Here is a 19,075-nt window from a genome sequence, read left to right as displayed (position 1 = left end):
TGCACTGAAAACGAAGTATATGGCTAATGGTTAATAGCGCTTCGGACGTGACTTGTTTCTTATTTGTCATGGGAATAGTTCATGCCTTGAAAAGCTTCGTACGTGTCTTGCCCGACATAAAGTTCCGGACAAGGTACAATCGCTTACTTGGATAACTTACTAATTTGTTTTACTTTTGAGGTCATGCAGGATTTCCATGACAATCAAAGACGATTTTGTATTGTTATTGGGACCAAGATGAGAACAATGGTGTCCTTCATGTCTTTTGTGGTCCACATGATGTGATTTTAAACGAGGTTGAAAGGGACCATCATTGGATTCATGGGAGCCTGTTTGATAGATTAACCATGGAAATGAACTATTGTTGTTTTGCCCTGTCATTCACGAAAGAATGTTAAGTACTTGGGCATTCCATAAAGTAACAAAAGACCCTGAGTTAGAATTCAAAATTGTCAGTTGCTTGTGCTTGTCAAAGGCAAAACACCTCTATACCAACATACCAGGTAAGTGTGATATTTCGCGTTTTAGAGGTCACATCGAAAAATCACTTTACTATTAGCTTGGCCTGCTCAAGGGTTATTCCACCTTTGTATAAGTTTCAGCTGCTCTGAGATACTAGGAGTGGGCAGCAGAGCTTGTTTTTGAATATAATTCCTTTCACATGTAAACTGTCGCTGTTGGTGGAATCAAGTTAGAAAACGTAACCCAACAATGATAACAAAATGGCATTATTTGTGCAAGAAACCTCCAAATGAGGGTTGCAATTCAGCAACCGATTCTCTTGAATCGAGTCTCGCATCATGATGTGAAAGGCATTTTTTCAGTGTAGATGCTCGTGTTATATAAATATTGCATTTTTATGACTCTATTTTTCATAACTTTTGTGCTTAGTCTGGCACCTTTTGGGGCGTAAACGTGGTATTGCGAATAGACAAAAGCAAGCAATCACAACTAAAAGATTGGACTTCCCTTAAACGGAAGTCAAGCATTATCTTCATCAGCGAAACGAAAGGCTTTTGTTGTCCAGAATTACATTATACCAACAAACAAGACCAAGTTCTCTGCGCATTCGAGTTTTATTTGTGATGAACATTAGCTTGCAAGTAGATAAAACAGCTGTTTATAGCAGCTAGTTTCAAATGCTAAAGAAAAAGGTAAACTTACTGGTAGATCGTCACATCATTGCCTGATAATCAGTCGAGGCAGCTCTAAATATTTTATTTGTATCTCGGTTACATACTCATACAATTTTGCTTTGCTTGCTTTTTTTTTACAGTTCTAAATAACAGTGTTCTTGAGCTTTATTTGCGAAGTCAAAGGAGTTGGAAGAACTATTTTCAGTTCACGCGTTTCCTTAAGTCTGGCTTCATGGTTCACGAGATGTCGGAAAGAGCGGATTCGCCTACAGGCGGAAGAACGGAAGAAAATTCCCGTAGTGGAATTCAAGATGGAGATATTACCATCGCAAAACTGCGAACATTTTCAAGATCTCTGGAAAATCTAACATCAGAGACACTGTACAGTAAGTGGAAACGGGCACGGGGCGAAGGCATTAACAGGTCCGCTAGCCGACCACGGAGTATTTCCCTCATAACACCGCCTAACATCTCACGTGAAGAGAAACAGCAGCCTAGTAAGCCAACCAGGAAAAACAGCTTCCATGTTTTACAAGAAAACGTTTTCAGACCACGTTGTTGGACCATAGCGAGCCCCATGGAAGTTATCCGAGAGCATAATGTAATGCACGTGTTTGACTTAAACAACAACAACGACGGCAGGAATAACAACACACCGGCCCTAAACACGCGAAGACTTGGAAGGCAGTTCAGAGTAACACTTGAGATCCCTCAGAAACAACACAGTCCCCCTCCACCAGCTAGTAAAATGGAGAAGGAGCACTTACTCGGAGAGGAAATGAAACCGGTGTCTGAAAGACGAAGAGAACAGGGTGATGGTAAACAAGTAGTCGAACCAACTTCGGAAATTTTCGTAGAGGCTTCGCAAAAGTTACGAAGAGTTTCCGAAGGTGGACGAAAGGACGACGACCCCCCAATAGTTGCACGACTTCTGAGCGAAGAAGATGCAGCTTCCACGATGGCGGACTCATTCCCTAGGAGACCTATCAGCAATTTGTTTGTTGAAACAGTGAGAATCGCGGTTCCGCAACAATCAGCGAGCATGCCTGCATCGCCAAACTTCCTATTGCGACAGGATTGTGAAAAAGCGTGGGATACAGTCGATGGCGCAGACGAACATCCTGGGGGGCTGAAAAACACCGTTGTCAAAGGCCCATCTGAAATGACAACAAACAATGAAAGGTCAAAATCATTACAGAATACTTTCTCACTCGGTTGCACTTATGCCGTGATTAGCCAACCATCACGAGCGAAAGAAAACAGTGTTAAACAAACAACTAAAATGAACAGTACAGTAATCAGCAAAGAGCAGCGAGCCGAACTAGAGGAGGAGTATAAAAAGTTGAAGAAAGTTTCCCTTGAATTCGATAGAGCTGAGTTCGAAGAAGGATTAAGCAAGCCTTATAGTTTATCCGAAGCGGGTACAAAAGAAATTTCAGAGTCACAACCGCTTAGACGATTCTCAGAACTGAACGATCCCACTGCACGAAACATTTCATCAAATCGACCAACTGCTAAAGCTATTCTGGAGAACATCACAAATGTCGCCCACAAAACAGAGAAACAGCGAATTCAGAATATCGAGAAAGCTTTCGAATGGATTAGGAAAGAACTTGCCGAACTTCGCGCACAAGATAAAGACATCATGCGAACATTTTCGATGATCCAAGCCGGAATAAGGAAAATAAAACTTCAACGCGCGTTAAGCGGTGATTTGGACGAGCCGTACGAATACGACATTGTGGACCACTCTGTGGATTTGAGCGCTAGTTTTTCGTACGTTCCTTTAGTTAAAGAATTTCATAATGCATTCCCAAGACGAGCTAGTCTTATCTAAACAGACTTTACAGTTAGGGGTTAAGAGTTACAACATTTTATGAGTTAAGACTGAGAGAGGGCAAACAAAGGACTATTTACTTCAGAATTAGCAAGAAGTCTGGATTACCAGTTTAGCTGTTGAATTAAGTTGAAACTCGTTTGTTAGAAAATATTTTATTCGTTGAGTGTGTTTAACCACTAGGTTATCGATGTGTTGATTTTATTATAGTTTGGATTTCTCAGAAGGCACTGTAGATGATATTCAGATTCAAAGTTTCAATGTAAACATATCACAGAAGTTTAACTAAGAAGTCCTGAGAGCGTTTGTGCTGTGTTATCATTTCTTGAATAAAAATTATTTAGAAATTGAGGTCAGATCTCAACCACGTGGTAAAGTTATATATTTTCCCTGCGGTTAGGTTAACACGATTTTAAGTCACCTCGGAACGATAGTCACGTGTATTCTAATAACCTCGTTTGAAGCCAATTAGGTACATCCAAAATTTTTCCTCGCTGATAATTAATGACTGCCTTTTGGTTGAACTCCCTAGGCGCCCGCTACAGAATTTTCTTTTGTTTGAAGGAATTAGAGTGAACACAATGGGTCAGGGTTCGACTCGGAAGCAGTTTGTTTGCGTTACTACAACATGAAAGTTTTGTTACTTGTAATGGGTGATACCTTCAGTCTGTAGAATCAGTGCAAATAATCATTTTGTCGATAAAATGTCAATAGCACAATGATTGTTTTAATGAAAAGGAAATCTGTTAAGTACTGTCTAAGGCCTGTCTGTTTCCGGTACACGTGAGTGGATATTCAACTATCAGATCGTCAGAACGAGCGAGATCTGGGGAGAGAACATTCAGCGTCGTTTCCAGTGTCTACTAAACAGGTATTCGGACGATTCTTCTCCCCAGTTTCCGCTTGCCAAAAATTGTCAACCTTTGCGTTCAGAGCGGAAACGCGTACTGTACAGCTTTCTGTACATCTCTAGCCCTACTTGCGGGATCAGGTAATAATGCAGGCTGCAATTGGGGAATGGACGGCAAACTGTAGTAAGGTACGCAAGGATGTCGTTCGGCTGATTTATTTGTACTTGGGCAAGCATGAATTTTTTTCAGCATTTCAGTGTTAAGAAAACAAGGCTCTCGCTGCCTGCTGAGAGGTTCTCTTGCTAATTTGATTAGTGGTAAGCTTATATGGATGCAATATGTAAAGAGTTTGTGCAAAAAATGCGTCTTCGTACCGAAATTTCTTGTATACCGCTAGGAAGTAAAGGGTTCGGAAACCTTTATTTTTTTTCCTCTTTACTTGTCGGAAAAAAGAAAAATTGATTCCCCATGCCATTAGTGACGTAAAAATGTTGCTGCTCAAAGGGAAAATTGGGAAAGCATGTACAGCTCGTAACTTTTTTTGTTTAAACTATCGATAAAATTCCGGCCATTTTTAAAACTTGGAGCCTGGCACCCGTCCAAAACTCGCGCATATTCTTATTACGTTTATCCACCCTCGCCGGATTTATGAATACGCTAAATACCTAACCATAACTTATTAGTACGATGCACTTTTACCGCATAGCTTGTTTTTAAGAACTCTCTTGCCATGGTTGCATTTGCTTGACCAAACTCGCCTGATAAATGAATGCCACCAAAGTCAACTAAAACGTACTATTAAGTATAAGGAAAGATTGCCCAGTGTTTTCATTGGGCGTTTGAAGCTGAAATTCTTCTACTTGGTAAATGACCATAGGAGCTAACAAGGAACGATTTTAAAGAGGCACAGTCATAAGCAAAACTTGGAAAAGTCAAAAACAAAAAGACGCCCAAAAAATAATGATCAGTCATTTTGTTAAAAATTACTATGCTATGAGTTTACTCATGAACGCGGTCGTGGTCTTTTATGGCTAGGTCGCGCAGCCTTTTTTTTCAAATTCTGCCCTCGTGTCCTAGAAAAGTTGCTAAAAGTAATTCAACTTTACTCCTCATTCACTGAACTTACTGATCTTGAAATTTTTGGCACATTTCATGGAGGAGGTTAATTACTGTAGTCATTATTTTTGTGCCGCTCTTCCCAAATGTGCCGCAAAATCCCCGTGACAGGACCCCTTTAACACCGTGCATGACGTTTCAATAGCATGCATCGATCATGCAATAGTAAGAGTAGCATCAAAAACATCAATAAAGTGAGCATATTGAATTGATTACCCTCGGCAGCTTTTCATGGTTATCCATTGCCCTAGTTGCCACGAACACACTGCGAAACCTTGCGCATGCTGCAATGTTGTTCGCCACTTCTGAATGGCCAGCTCATGCCCTTCATTCGACCGGACATTTTTGCGCGGAGCAACTGGTCGTGTTTACTTCATGGCATGGAAGAGATTACAAGGGACTGGAAGGAGGGACTCCTCATCAAACTACCGAAGAAAGGAGATTTGAGGGTCTGCAGTAACTATAGGGGGATTACACTTCTATCAATACCAGACAAAGTTCTAAACAGAATTCTTTTGGATAGAATGAAGGCAGACAATCAATTACGGGACCAGCAGGCAGGTTTTAGAAAGGACAGGTCATGCACTGATCAAATTGAAGCTATTGAAGCACTACGGTATCCCTGAAAAGATCATTACAGTCATTCAGCAATCTTATGAGGGAATGTCATGCAGAGTGGTGTACAGAGGCCAGCTTTCAGATTACTTTAATGTCACGACTGTGTTATAACCAGTGTTATACGTGCGCGCTTCAAAGTACGATTCAACAACGACCCAAAAATTCACGAGGATTTGCGAAGATATCAGTAAAGACGATAGGATCCTTTAAGACTGTAATAAAACGTGAAAGTAGGGAAGTTATAGCGATTAGCTAAGCCTGACAAGTTCCTGCCACTCCATCCATCCCCCAGGAAATCTGTCAACCGACTTCCCTGCTAGCAGAGGCTCTTTTCCTGGTGTTCCCGTCAGCGAACACCAGGAAAGTTTCAGTTTTTCAGTTTCAGTTTTATTATCGCACACTATTAACAGAAAAACAACTTAACGGAAGATGGTATACAATGATATAGGAAAAATAAATACAGATAGAAATTAACTACAAGAAACAATATTTAATTGTGCACACTGACCAAAGTAGCCAATGAGCTTTCGAGTTGGTCACTGTCATGTAGATATAAGTTGGCGTTGGCCGCATGCTAAGTTAATTTAAACATTAAAGACGGTATTATTATCATAAAAGAAGAAAGACATACATAAATGCAAGCTAAAATAAAGGAAAAACAATGTCCTGAATATTGTACAATAGAAAAAAAGATGGAAAAGAGCCTGTGCTAGCAGGGAATAAACCGACTTGTAAGTGTTCTTATTCTTCTGAGCCTGGTCCGACGGATCATGCTAAGTGTTGTTTCAAGAGCGCTGTCTACCTCTTCTTCAGAGTCACTGTCACTGTTACTCGCGCTAAGGCTGTCTACCTGTTCGTTGCGAGTAGGAGACTCTGCTGGTAAACTGGCACCCTCTATTGAATTAGGCAGCCCATTACTTTCGCTTCGAACTTTTTCTACGCCTCTCAGTGAATTGAAATTGACTGGTTTCAAGACCGTTTCAGTTTCATATATATAAGTTCAGAGGCTGAATGTGCCCGTCCTGTCCATTGTATCATTTTGACGTATATTTCCTTGTCTGACGGATTTATCATGCATCTGAGCTCACACCCTCTTTTCAGCTTGCTCTTTTCTGGTCTCATCTCGTGTGAGGTTGGTTTGGGAATTTTGATGCGAGGTAACGAAGCTGCATACGATGTTGGCAGTTTTTAATATGAGTATAGATTTGTGGAGAACGCTGCTGCCCACTTAGAAACCCTTTTCTTGCTTCTTCAACTGATGTGTCAAACATCATCAATATTCGTACAATATATACAAGTATGATGTGTTAAGGCATGCTAATTTTCAACATGAAGGTTTAAAATCTCATTTGTAACCGCGAAATAGTGACAAGTTCTGCACGTGCTGGATCTGGATGGGCATGCTCAAAATTAACGAAAAAGTTCTGACATTTTTTGATCCCAGGAAATAAGTGATGTCTCGAAATTTTTATCTCATTCCCCTTTTTGACTTTTTTTTCCCAATGACCAATTCCCAGTCCCAGGGACTTCAGGTAATTCCCCTGAAATAAAACTGCCCATAGATTTTTGTTCAAACTTTGTCCACTGAATATTTATCATATGAGAACTTTAACTATAAATTAAAAAAGAGGGGTGCCACGTTCATTAGGGAGCAGTGAGGCATTGAAAATGTCCGATTGACATTATTTAATGCTTATTACAAGAACACTTTCCAAGTTATTGTAAAATCTTTGTGAGCCCAGACTCATGAAAACAAGCCTCAAACTACAGTCAATGCTTGTGTCGGACACAAATAAACTTTTCAAGTTTGATTTTGACAGACAGCTGAAGCCTTTTTGAAATATTGAAACCAAATTGCTTGCCACGGCTATCAAACTACAAAATAGAAAAGGCTACAGTGCAGTTGCTATTTTACTTATTTATCCAATTTTCTACAATAGAAATCAGATCAGTCTTTTCTCACGCAAAGGTAATGATTAGTTGATTAAAATGACTGGAAAAAAAATTTGGGGTGCCCGAGCCCGTTAGTGAGCTATAGCCATTTTTCAACTGACAGAACTCAATATTAAGGCAAATCCGCTTTGTTTTCAATGTGCGCGTGCGCGTGCGCGAGCGCGAGCGCGAGCGCGAGCGCGTGCAAGTAAGGATGCGCAATGCAAATGCGAGGAATCACCTTAAATCCCATTTTCCCAGAACAAAAACAGACCAGTCAATCCTTGTTTGCATTTTACCATTTCAGTACCCTCTACATAAAATAAGTAAACGTTATCTTCGAGTTTCTGCGGTGCAAGGTACAACTGAATGTAGGTAAAAGAGACACAGGTTTCATTATAGGTTTCTTGTTTATTATAATAACAACTCATTTGATTTATACAAAGGCGTCATTTGTTTTCGATCGATTCCAATTTCTTACAACAAGTTAAATCCTTATTAACTATGGAGAAGAACAAATAAAATCGTTGTCCATTGATAAAGCCAAATATAATGCAATATATGCTTGTCACAAAATGTATTTAAACGTTTGTTTTTATCGATAAATTTTAATTCAGTCATCAACTATCTTAGTAGACTACAAACTAGTCGTATGATATAAAATTTTTATACACATAATGGTTTCTAAATATTATTTTTCGTGTTTTTATGGCTAATATTTTTCTAGTTAAGGTACCTAATTTTTCCGCTGATCTCAAATTACTATACAGTCATATAGATTTATCAAAAATTGTAAAAGAGAAATCCTATGGTCATTTCAAGCCTGGCTGAACCCATGATGAACTGCATCAGTCTCTCACACGTTTGGCCAACAGTACGATTGAGAATCCGACACTTGTCTTAGTTAGGGTTTACCAGTAAATGTAATATAACGCACAGCGAAATTAGCTATAATAGTTCCTGCCTGATTCCTTTCAATCTAAGTTTGATCGGAGCCATCTTAAATCATACTCAGATGATTTAAACACCAAACTGTGTCATGGGCTGTGTAAAACAATTGCAGTACAACGCTACACTATTTTGGTAGAATTGCGAGACAACTGCAACGCGTTGAAACTACGGTTTAATTCCACATAGTTGCAGGAGAATTTCACTGCGTAGATATATAAACGACTTATCCTTTTCTTCTCTTTCAGTTTTGAAACAAATTCAGGTAACTTAGTCGTGGGAATAACAAAGGAACCTGTTCATTTCTGTCTTAAGGCTAACTATACAAAATGTACAGCAATATAATGATTTGACATCAAAATTTAATTTAATTTAGCTAACAGTATCAAAATACTAGCAAAATTAACGAATAATATTTTTAAACGAGGACACGAGAGAGAACGGATTATGAATACCAAATGAAAGATATATAACATAAATACTATCTAGTCTATTTATACAAAATCAGTATGAACGACCGTCTACTCTATACTAAACTCAATATCTACTATTTAAAACAATGATTTTTAGATCCACGTTATATAAAACAATCATCTCTAGATCTGCGTCTGTTTCTTTTAAGAGTTAAGCATGGAGGTTCAGTTGGCTGGTAATATAGTAGATCTTTCCATGCATATTTGAAATCAGTTTAACTACTCCATTTCTTAATGCAAATCTGCATGGGTTTTGCCAATGTACAAACTGAGGGAGAAATCAGTGACGTCAAAATTGGCTGCCATTGATCCTAGAAACAAAAGAATAATACCTTCCACCAAGAGAGCATGAAGGGTGCGACAGCTAATCCCCCAAATAGACCCTGTTACGTAATCCATCTCAAGTTATTTTAAGCTAAAAATAACTTGAGATGGATTACCTTTGGAATAAAGTTTAACTGTCTGACCCTTCATTCTCTCTTGTTTCACCCGAGTAGTGTCTATGACAACAAATTTTGACATCATACCCTGACTCTGATTCTGTTCACTTCTGGGTGTTAACACTTAAGTTTTCTTCACCCGCATCATTGGGCTTTCTCTACTAGAGTGTCAAAGTTTAAACTTCCTGAGCCACGTTTAATTTCGACATAGCATTAACGTAGTCCTACTTGATAAACTTTCCTCCATGTTTTATCTCTTGCTTGGATATCTAAACATTGGGAGAGAACATAAATGAAATACATCATAAGCAGAAGATTTCACCACGACTGACTTCATTTTGTCTACACTACCCAGAAGACACCCACGTGTGTGTGCATGCAGGGGCCTGTAGGTCAACAGGGAGCCCATGGCCAGTTGATTCCATCAGCTTATATCAATATCACGAAGAAACAATCTTCTAGCTAAGTAGTTAAGACCAACACCCCTAGTTACGAAATTTTAACCCAAAGCCACAATTTTGAAAAAGGAAACGAGTCTACCACCACATGTTGGAATCAGCTGCGGCGCTCCCAACTCTAGAGGCAGCGATACGCAGAAACATAGAATCGTTCAACTGAGCAAATGTCTCAGAATTTACAATACAAAACGCATAACGAGGACCCAGTCCTCTGGTCCAAGCTGGCAAAATAGCCATTTCGCGACCTGTTCTGAGAGCTACTGTAATCGTAATACCGTAATCTGGCGTGATGTTATGATGTTATGGGAGTGGATAGAGAGTGCGTTCCTTTGGGGTGATCTGGATCAGGATCCAAGATCACTCGGATCATGGTGCATCAAAGGGACAGATAAATCCGTGACCAGAGTGGATTAATCGGTTCCTTTGATATACCATGATCCGAGTGATCTTGGATCACTGAACCTGATCCAGGTCACCTCAAAGGAACCCACCCAGAGAGTATCATATCCAAGGACAAACACCCGGGCATATCTTTGGATATAAATAGAAGCTATTGGGCATGTTGCCGATATATTCGTCAAAATAAAACTTGCTAGTCCCGAAACATAACATAAAACGCATAGTTTGAAAGTGGGCGATATCGCTCTGGGTTGGCAAGCTTCAGCTAACGAGAACCTCGAGAAAACCCTCTTCTGAATTCATATAAGCCGAGTCTTGTATACATTGTAAAGATCTACTTTTCATGCATGTGAGGAATTAGGAGAAAATATTTTTGAATGGATAAAGTCAACAACAACCTTTCAAATGCGGTCAAGACAATTCATTTTCATGTTTGTAAGAATCGGATTAAAAATTCGACCAAAAACCAATGAGCCGCTTATTCTTCGGGTCCTGAATTCCGCGTTCCGGCCTTCAGCTTTATACATCAAATTGTAGTCAATAAAGCTATTACAGTAAAGTTCATCTAACAGTACAGTAAACCAGTCTTAGATGAAATTTTTTCGTGATATTCGAAATAATTGAAATGCTACTTAGTGCATGGAGGCTGTTGGTCGATATTACAGGTTGAGACCATTTCAATATACGTAGCTCAAAAAAAAAATTACCGCGCTAAATTTTAAAAGAGATTTTGATATGAAGTCGGCCTGTCGTTTGGTTTCATTAGTTAAATAAGTATGTCTTTTAAAAATAAACCGCCATATTTGAAAGCGGCTTTCTTAAAGTTTGAAAGCTTCAGTCAAACAGAAACCGCACACAGGACAGTTTTGTACGATCAACAATATCTCGTTCTTGCCTTCATCGATATTGCCTTTCATTCAATAAAATGACTCAGGGGAAATAGCTAGGTCAGAACCGGCCATATCTAATGATAAAACTGATATGCTGCAATGATGCAGAGATAGGTATCAATTGTAACGTGTTTGTGGATGGAAAATGAAATTACACCTAATAAGGAAATACCTCCTGTTTTCATTCAGGTGATAAATTAAAAGTTTAATTTCTTCTTCCGGCCGTTCGAGGATTTCGACTGAAACATGACAAAGCACTGCTAAAGTATTACACAGGCGTTTCTGATAGTAAGTATCATAACAACAGAGTGATCTGGTTTCCATGTCATCCACCTCAGGAAATTACCCCCAAAAAGGGGGAAATGTTTTCCGATGTCGTGCATGCCGCGAGGAAAGTAGCAAAACATTTTTGAAACTGATAAGAATTTCGTTCTACAGACTGACAGCTGGAAGGGTGATCCACTTGAAATTTGGCAAACCACAAACTTGGAATTATTGAGTCGTATTCTTTTTTGGGTTGAACCGACGATCAACATAAATTTTGTCTTGCAGTCGCTTGCTCTGACTGCTCCTTGACCCTCCTTGCTGTGCAGAATTTCGAAATAATTTTGCTTGCTTGGAACTGTAATGTGGAAACAAAGGTGTGATATGATATTAAGCTTTGGTTTGATTTGTGATTGCGGAATGAAAACACGATTCTTTCCAAGACAAGCATGGAGAAATGTGATAAGACTGTTTTAGCTGGAAGAATAAATTCATACCGGTTTCCTTTGTAAGCTGTACAAAACACTCGAATACAAAAGACGAAATCCGGACATGAAGGAATTTCTTTGCTAACTGACAAGAAAAAATCGTTCGATTAAGAAATATGATATTTTAATCAACACAGTTTCTAAGACTGGGACTATACTGAGCAGTACCTTCCTTACAAAAACAAGCCGCATACCGGGACAAAGCATTTATGAATTTAAAACCTCCTTGGATTACCAAGTATTTAGTTGGGAGGGGCTTACGCACGTTTTTGGGAGTGAAGTTCACAGGCAGCCATTGTTTATAGTGTCTGCTAGTTTTTTCCTTCATTAATCGACCATTACAATATATTCTTATCAAAAAAGGCGTGTGATTAAAAGGCGCCAAAGGTCTACGATTTCTTTTAAGGGCCACCAACATCCACAGAAATCTACATATGAGACTCTTGCATTTTGTGGATATTTCGTTGTTGTTAAGCTTAGACGTTGCAGTTTTGTCGTCATGTTTCCGGACTCAAGGTTACCCTTACAATATACATTATCTAAATACCATGAGAGGTCAGAAAATATGAAATGCACCGCCTATTTTGTCCTTATATCCTGTACAAAAACGTGACTATTGGGAGACATAAATAAGCTTTGAATTACATCCGATCAGCCTACACTACAAAGGCGGTTGTACAATTATCTCTTTTTTTAGCAACGAGGATTAGTACACTTCAAACCTAATATCTTTGCAAATCTAGTTCTTTGTTATTGGCTGAAAAAAACATCTTCATTGTCAAAGTAATGCCCTCAGCTAAGTCAAATACAATTGTTTCTAGAGAATGTTTTAATGAGGCGGTGCAGTGGGGCAGATATCATAACGCGCAAAACGTGATCGTTGCTCGACTATATGTTTGCTAGAGCTAAAAGGAGGTTAGATCAGGGCATCACAGATCCGGCGGTATTTTTGCTTGTGTTAGGGAACAGATTATTTCAGACGGTCAATCCTCTTACACCCAACACCGTGCCAAGTTTTAAACGCTAAGAAATATTTTTACTTTCTAAAACACTTGAAGCTTACAAGTACTGATGATTCCTTTCAAGAAAGCGTGAACGCGACCATGCGTTGAGTCATGTGCTGAGGCTCGTAAAGAAAATTGGGTTCTAGACGCGATTTTTACTCTGTACCTGGGTATTGAACGCAAGTCTGCCAGAAAATTGAATTCGTAAGTTCAGATAGGAGTGTTATTTGTAATAAGCGCAATGTTATTTGAGATAGTCAGAGTTCAAGTTTTGGACCAAAGCTAGCAGCAAAAATAAACATTGTTACACCAATGCACACATAAACACGATAAAAAAGCAATCGCTTTATAATGATCAAGAAAAATATAAACGTTATGAACTTAACAGCACAAATATGGCAAAAATGGAACAATAAAAAACTGTTCCAGATAATAATGCACACAGGGGGTCTCAGTGTAGCCATGACTACTTATGTCGTATTGGGTAGGAATTATGACAGCCACACTGTATTACATCTCTTTTTGAGAAATAATTCTTCTCTTCCCAAAATAAACGAGAAAACCGTGAACCTGTGGAAACTGAAACGAACGAAACAAAGAGATCACATTCCTTTGATGATCCTCATACTTTTCGCTAAAATCGCTTGTTTCGCTCGTAAAGCCGATTTAACACATAACTCATGGATGTCCACCAAAAATGGCAAGAATACTGCATGTGTTTTCTTTCCGGAACGTTTTCAAATAGAGTGAAAGTCAAGTGTGCAGTTTCCGCAGTGCCAGAGAACTAGACTGTCTAGTCTTGGATGTGACAATCTCTACCGGTTCGAAACTCCAGTGAAAGCATCGTCTCGTGATGCGTATAAACACGTCGACAAAAGCCTATTTTGGGAGCATTCTTTACATGTAAAAGCCAACGTCAATTTCTTTTCTTGACGCAAGTACACCAAATCCATGCCTTAAAATAAAGTGCTCAATTAAATGTTTTTGATGGGATGGGACAAAAGACTCCTTGAAGATGTCTAATTAAATTGACGTTGCGGTCAAATGTTTGCTTTGCGTTTCTTTTGAAGAAAGATTACTTCAGCTTCACCCCATGACCCTTAAGAACTTATATTGCATTTGAAGATTTTTCCCTCTTGAAGAAACACGCAAAGTCTAATGTCACAATGAGACGAATTCATCGTCTTTTTTCCCATGTCTATGGAATTGAAACACCTTACGATCTTTTCGAATAAAGTTAAACAATTGTTGAATCAACTTTTTTTGTTTGCAGTGAGAAAACGACTAAATAGGCCGTTTGATGACAGCGATCGGAAGTCAGCGAACCCTTTGACAGACCTTGAAGTACCTATTTGTACGGGATTTGTACCATGAGGGCACTGTTTTCTTTCAAAACATTTTTGCGTTCAAAATTTTCAGCATTGTTAAATCCAAGGTGTTTGCATTCAATGCTGTGGTCTGAAAAGAGCCTGAAGGAAATTTGCAACACAAAGGATGTTCTTTGTGTAGATGAAGAACAATTAAGGTTGTTTTGGCTGTGAAAAAATTGATCAATGTCCTTATAAACGATGTCCCGCAAGACTGGTTTTTCCCACGCAAAACGTTCTTGATTAATGGCAATTACTATTACTGGTGAACTCATATTTTCCTTCACTGAGCACGGAATTTGTATGCGTTCTTTCTTCGACCGCTTTTAGAAAAGAAAAAACTTCAATGTACACAGAGACCTGCATTAATTTTGAGGTGTGATTCAAACAATAACCCAATTTGATCTCCTCAAGCGGCGAAGTTAGGAGTCTGAATGTAAACTAGCATGTTAAGTTAAGTATTGCAGTTGTACAACTATTAAACGTGTGCCGGAAACAATAAGTTGTGTAGAAAAACAAGTTTCTTAACAACTTACTCACCCGCCAGAGAGAATATTGCCTAACTTCAACACCAGCTAAATCGTCTTGAGCGGGTATGCGCGAAATTGCCTTCGGTCATTATACGGTTTTGGATTTGCGGGGCGCTGTCAATTTCACTTGGGTCAATGCAGGTCGCGTCGAATTCTTCCGCCTTCAGTTCGTTCTTTAAGTGCACAATTTTCGCACGTAAACTGATGAACAAGCTGACTAGATCTCTGTCCGGTGTTTCAATGCGATTAAGTTCTTCCAGGATCCACTTAAGCGCTCTGCTCAGTTCCTCCAACCTTTCTTTTTTATTTTTATTCTTCCCCTCTAACTGAAGCTTGCCGAGAAGCTGCCGAGCTTGTTCTAGCGCACTTTGCGTGCTGTAACCGGAAAGTTTTGCTGTTGACGCAGGGTTCAAGGAACGTGCAGAGGAGAAGCTTGCCACTGAATATCTGCGCGGTTGGTTTTTACTTGAATAAGAGTCGAACGAATGTTCAGCGGAACCCCGGCGAGCTGTCCTTGAAGTGGAATTGGAAATAGTGCGGCTAACCTCCCTGAAATGCGCTAAATCACCGGATATCGGCTTAGTTACTAACGCGCTATACACGGTACTATCGCTGTCAGACGATGAGTGATATGAGCTGTTTGATGAAAAAGATGCTTCGCTGCTATTGTCGCTTAGCACGTCCTCCATATCCAAAGAGCGATTTATGTCCCCTTTTACGTCTTCTACGTATAATCCTCTGAATTTGCCCACTCCGTTCATTTTAGCGCCCTTAAATCCTTGCGCCTTTGCCACTAGTTCCTTCCAGCGATCGTCTTCTTCGTTTCTGCTGCAATCAGCACTTTCCATATCCTTTACGTCGTCCTCACATGTCTTAGATCCTTGGTTCGAACTTTTTCGCGGTTGCGGCAAAACAATGCTGACTTTTTTGGATCCTGTATACCTTGGAACGCTGTGAAAGCAACCATCGGAAAATCGGCGGCAATTGAGCGAAGAAGCCCTGCTGCTTGCATTGTTTGTCGCGGTTGGAATGGATCCCGTTTCGCCATCCTCCATGTCGTGTTCCTCTGAGAGAGCGCTGAAGGTCGGAGTATTACTCCCAGAGAACCGAGCAGAGGCGAGAAAACCGTCCGAAGCACGCCGCGTTGTACGGGGCTTGGACCACTGCAAGGAAGTATTCCTTGCAGGGGTAATGCGGCGGATCGGTTGTTCAATAGTTATTTGAAATCGAGGACGTACCATAGCTTCTGTTTCCGTGTTTACATCCTCATTCGATGCGCTGCGGCTCGGCATCCCTGTTCGTCCGTTGCGGTAGAACCGATCGTGGTTCTCACTGCTTTCGGATTTTCTTGTGGCCGGAAAACTCTCCGCTTCAAGGGAGCGAGAATGGCTCAACTTGCCTTGATCCCAGCCGTTTTCTTGTACTTCCCAAGTGTTGTACATAGTGTCCTCATTCGAGGTAGTATTACTCCAGACAGGCTGCTCGTAACTTGTGTCCTTCATATTCACTGGCCCGCAGAGCATTCTATAGAACACCCTGGCGGTTCACATACGGTACAACTGCGAGCAAACATTGTGTGACGTGGTGTTCTTCATACAAGCTCGTGATTATTCAAATGACACTCGTGGTTTCGTTTGAGTTATATTAATCGACCACAGATATGACCACGTCTAGATTCCTCGAATGTCGAGAGCCACATTAATGCATTCCGAGCGTAATGTAGCTGAGAATTTGCCAGATAAAGATATGAAACTTCCAATCGTTAAATTTTGACAGCTGGGAAGTCAGTTGTCTATTGTGCGGTTAATAACTTTGTTATTAGTGACAACAGCACGTACCGCGTGACCCTGCGGGCATTCGGCTACCCCTCTCCTACAGGGGTCGGAATAACAAACAAAGACACCCCGCTTTTTGGATTGTCAAACGCAGTGTGTAGCTTTTTTACGCTTCACTAACGCTTTATGACTCTAGTAGACGGATAGAAATGCAAAGAAAGGTTCGGTTTCAATATAGTCATAAGCGATAACAAAGTTGCCTTTTCTTGGGAGGGGTAAGGTTGTTCGGTGTCTTTTGTAACCCTTCAATTTAAATAATATAATAAACTCACGGAACTATTTGACGGGTCAAGATCTTTGTTTTAGCAATGAACTGCCATCGATTCAAAACAACCAAATGATAAATCTGTTTTCAAATAGACTCTTAAAACACAATACCAGGCGCAAGGTTTTGAGCTGCGGACAGAAAAGAGGCTGTGTTGGCAGGGTAAAACGCTATACAAATTTGAAATTTTTGAAATTCTTACGGAGCCTATAATCACATGTTAAATATGTTTGTCTCCATGGTCAACACCACGAAGCTTCAAAACTTATTGAGCGTTCTTTAATTATGTGGACCTCTTTTGTTTAGTTGCGCAAACACAGGTCATAGCATTCAATTTCATATTAACCTTTCATCTTGCTCAATTGCCATCTCATAAAAGACAGTTACATTCAAATATATTTCCTTCCTGCTCGTCTGTGCGTGGCAGTTCTTGATATTCTTTGAAACTCTTTAACGGGAGCGATTTTGAGAGCGATGAAAAGCTAAGAATTTCACGGAATTGTTTAAATTCATCAACCACGTGCCTCATGCATGTGTGAAATCTGGATATTTGTAATTGGTGTTCTTTTTCAGCAAAAAATTTCAGCGCACGAAAATCAAGTTGACTGAAAAAACGGATGCCCATTCGCGCTGACTTAGCCTTTCTCAATGAGTAGTTGCGTAACAGTGGCCACAATGATGAAGCGTCCAATCGCAATAGAGGCCTCACGAGGTTCTCCTCAACCTGTGGACAGTCTGGCGAAGTACATTTTAGTGGAAAGCCATACAGTTTTCTGATTGCACAACATGCTTGCAAAGAATGTTCACGACGTTAATTAATTTCTTGTGATATAAATTGTCTTTACACGATAAGTATGCTCTAATTGGAAAAGCGATTTAAAAGCTAATTACGTTTTACTCAGCACATGATGGCTCTTAACTTCAGGTGGGGAGGGTAAGGAAAGGCTCAAATAGTGGTACTGCTTGATGCACGTCTGTGTGGTACGTGGGTGGCGGTGATAGAGGTTTTACTGAGGTACGCGAATGGTTTTAGGGGCATAATCAGTGATTAAAAGCTCAGACACACTTCAACTTTGACTAAATGACAACTGAGATTTCTTCTAACTCGCGTGACAGGGACGCTGTTGTACACAGATCCGAATAGACACTGGCGTCACTGGAATAAAGGATTCCATGCAGAGGCACACAGCTCTCTGTCATATTAACACGTGATGAACACGATGATTCCTCTCTCGGACCATTCTTAAGCCCATAAAAGGAGGATGAATAACCAACTTGAAGAAAAAACCCCCGACCGCTTTTAGACTTGAAATAAACACTACAAAAAGGGTTGACGACGATGATTGAAATTGTCGCTGCACCTTGCATGTAGTGGCCCTACTAAACATGTAACATAATGTCTCCCCCTCCTGATGAGGGCTTAGTCCAAGGTAAGCCAGTATAATGGTTAGACGACTGATTCCTATTCATGCCACTTAATCACTCCTTTAAGGCGCTTAAGAGACCTTACAACGTCTCTTGAGAATTATTAATATTCACTTATGCTGTCCGTGCACACAGCCCAAACTAATACATAATTTTTCACGTTATTGCAAGATAGTTGTGTGCCGGTATATAGATTCGTTTGTATGCAGGTTACGTAATTATGCTAAGAAGCGAATATTTGAGGAGTTTGTCTGTTAGGAGTTGTCACTCGACGGCATTTCCATTTTTGATCACTTCATTCTGGAAATTTTGTTTTCGTAGAATTTCCGTGTTTTTGTTTAGTACATTGATTGTATTAATAACTATCCTAGGGCCGCTTATGTTTGTTGCGATAAACTATGCTAGGGTTGTTTGTGTCTGATCAATAAAAGAGATGCCCCCTCCTAAAAGACTGGTGTTTTTTTACTTGTACTAAGTTAGAAATTATTTTGTTTTCGTTTCACTGCAGATCGGGTGATTATACAAAAAATATTTACATGACGACAAAAATACCAATATCAAGGGTAGAAAGACTATTGTATTTGATTGGTATTGAGCAATCTGAAATAGACAAGTTTAGAAACGGGACGTCGGTTTGTTCTTCGTCGCTACGTGTTTTTGGATTGGATGGTAGGCCATCTGCAGTATTATAGCGCAATGGCTCCCTTGAAATGATGCATTACAATTTTTTAAAAAATAGACTAGCACCGCGTGCAAATTCTAGGAAATGCACTGACGATAGACGGCACTACTGATTAGC

The 19,075-nt window shown here is 39.9% G+C and overlaps 2 protein-coding genes across 2 annotated transcripts; one reads left to right on the top strand and one right to left on the bottom strand.

Annotated features, from left to right (window-relative positions):
• Positions 1-1,282: 1,282 nt before the first annotated feature.
• LOC145479313 (uncharacterized) lies at positions 1,283-3,538 on the top strand. Its single transcript, XM_081457646.1, has one exon. The coding sequence runs from the start codon at positions 1,369-1,371 to the stop codon at positions 2,971-2,973; it is 1,605 nt and encodes a 534-aa protein (XP_081313772.1). The 5' UTR covers positions 1,283-1,368; the 3' UTR covers positions 2,974-3,538.
• Positions 3,539-7,676: 4,138 nt separating this feature from the next.
• LOC145479314 (uncharacterized) lies at positions 7,677-16,494 on the bottom strand. Its single transcript, XM_081457647.1, has 2 exons — positions 14,762-16,494; positions 7,677-9,620 (listed from the first exon to the last, which is right to left on the bottom strand). The coding sequence occupies exon 1, from the start codon at positions 16,272-16,274 to the stop codon at positions 14,787-14,789; it is 1,488 nt and encodes a 495-aa protein (XP_081313773.1). The 5' UTR covers positions 16,275-16,494; the 3' UTR covers positions 7,677-9,620; positions 14,762-14,786.
• Between the last annotated feature and the right edge of the window lie 2,581 nt (positions 16,495-19,075).

This window comes from Orbicella franksi, chromosome 2 (assembly GCF_964199315.1).
Source record: "Orbicella franksi chromosome 2, jaOrbFran1.1, whole genome shotgun sequence".
Classification (NCBI taxonomy): domain Eukaryota; kingdom Metazoa; phylum Cnidaria; class Anthozoa; order Scleractinia; family Merulinidae; genus Orbicella; species Orbicella franksi.
This window is presented reverse-complemented; position numbering and strand designations above follow the sequence as displayed.

Bases quoted from the DNA above. Each gene is read 5' to 3' on its own strand.
- LOC145479313 (XM_081457646.1), top strand. From the start codon at position 1,369: ATGGTTCACGAGATGTCGGAAAGAGCGGATTCGCCTACAGGCGGAAGA.
- LOC145479314 (XM_081457647.1), bottom strand. From the start codon at position 16,274: ATGCTCTGCGGGCCAGTGAATATGAAGGACACAAGTTACGAGCAGCCT.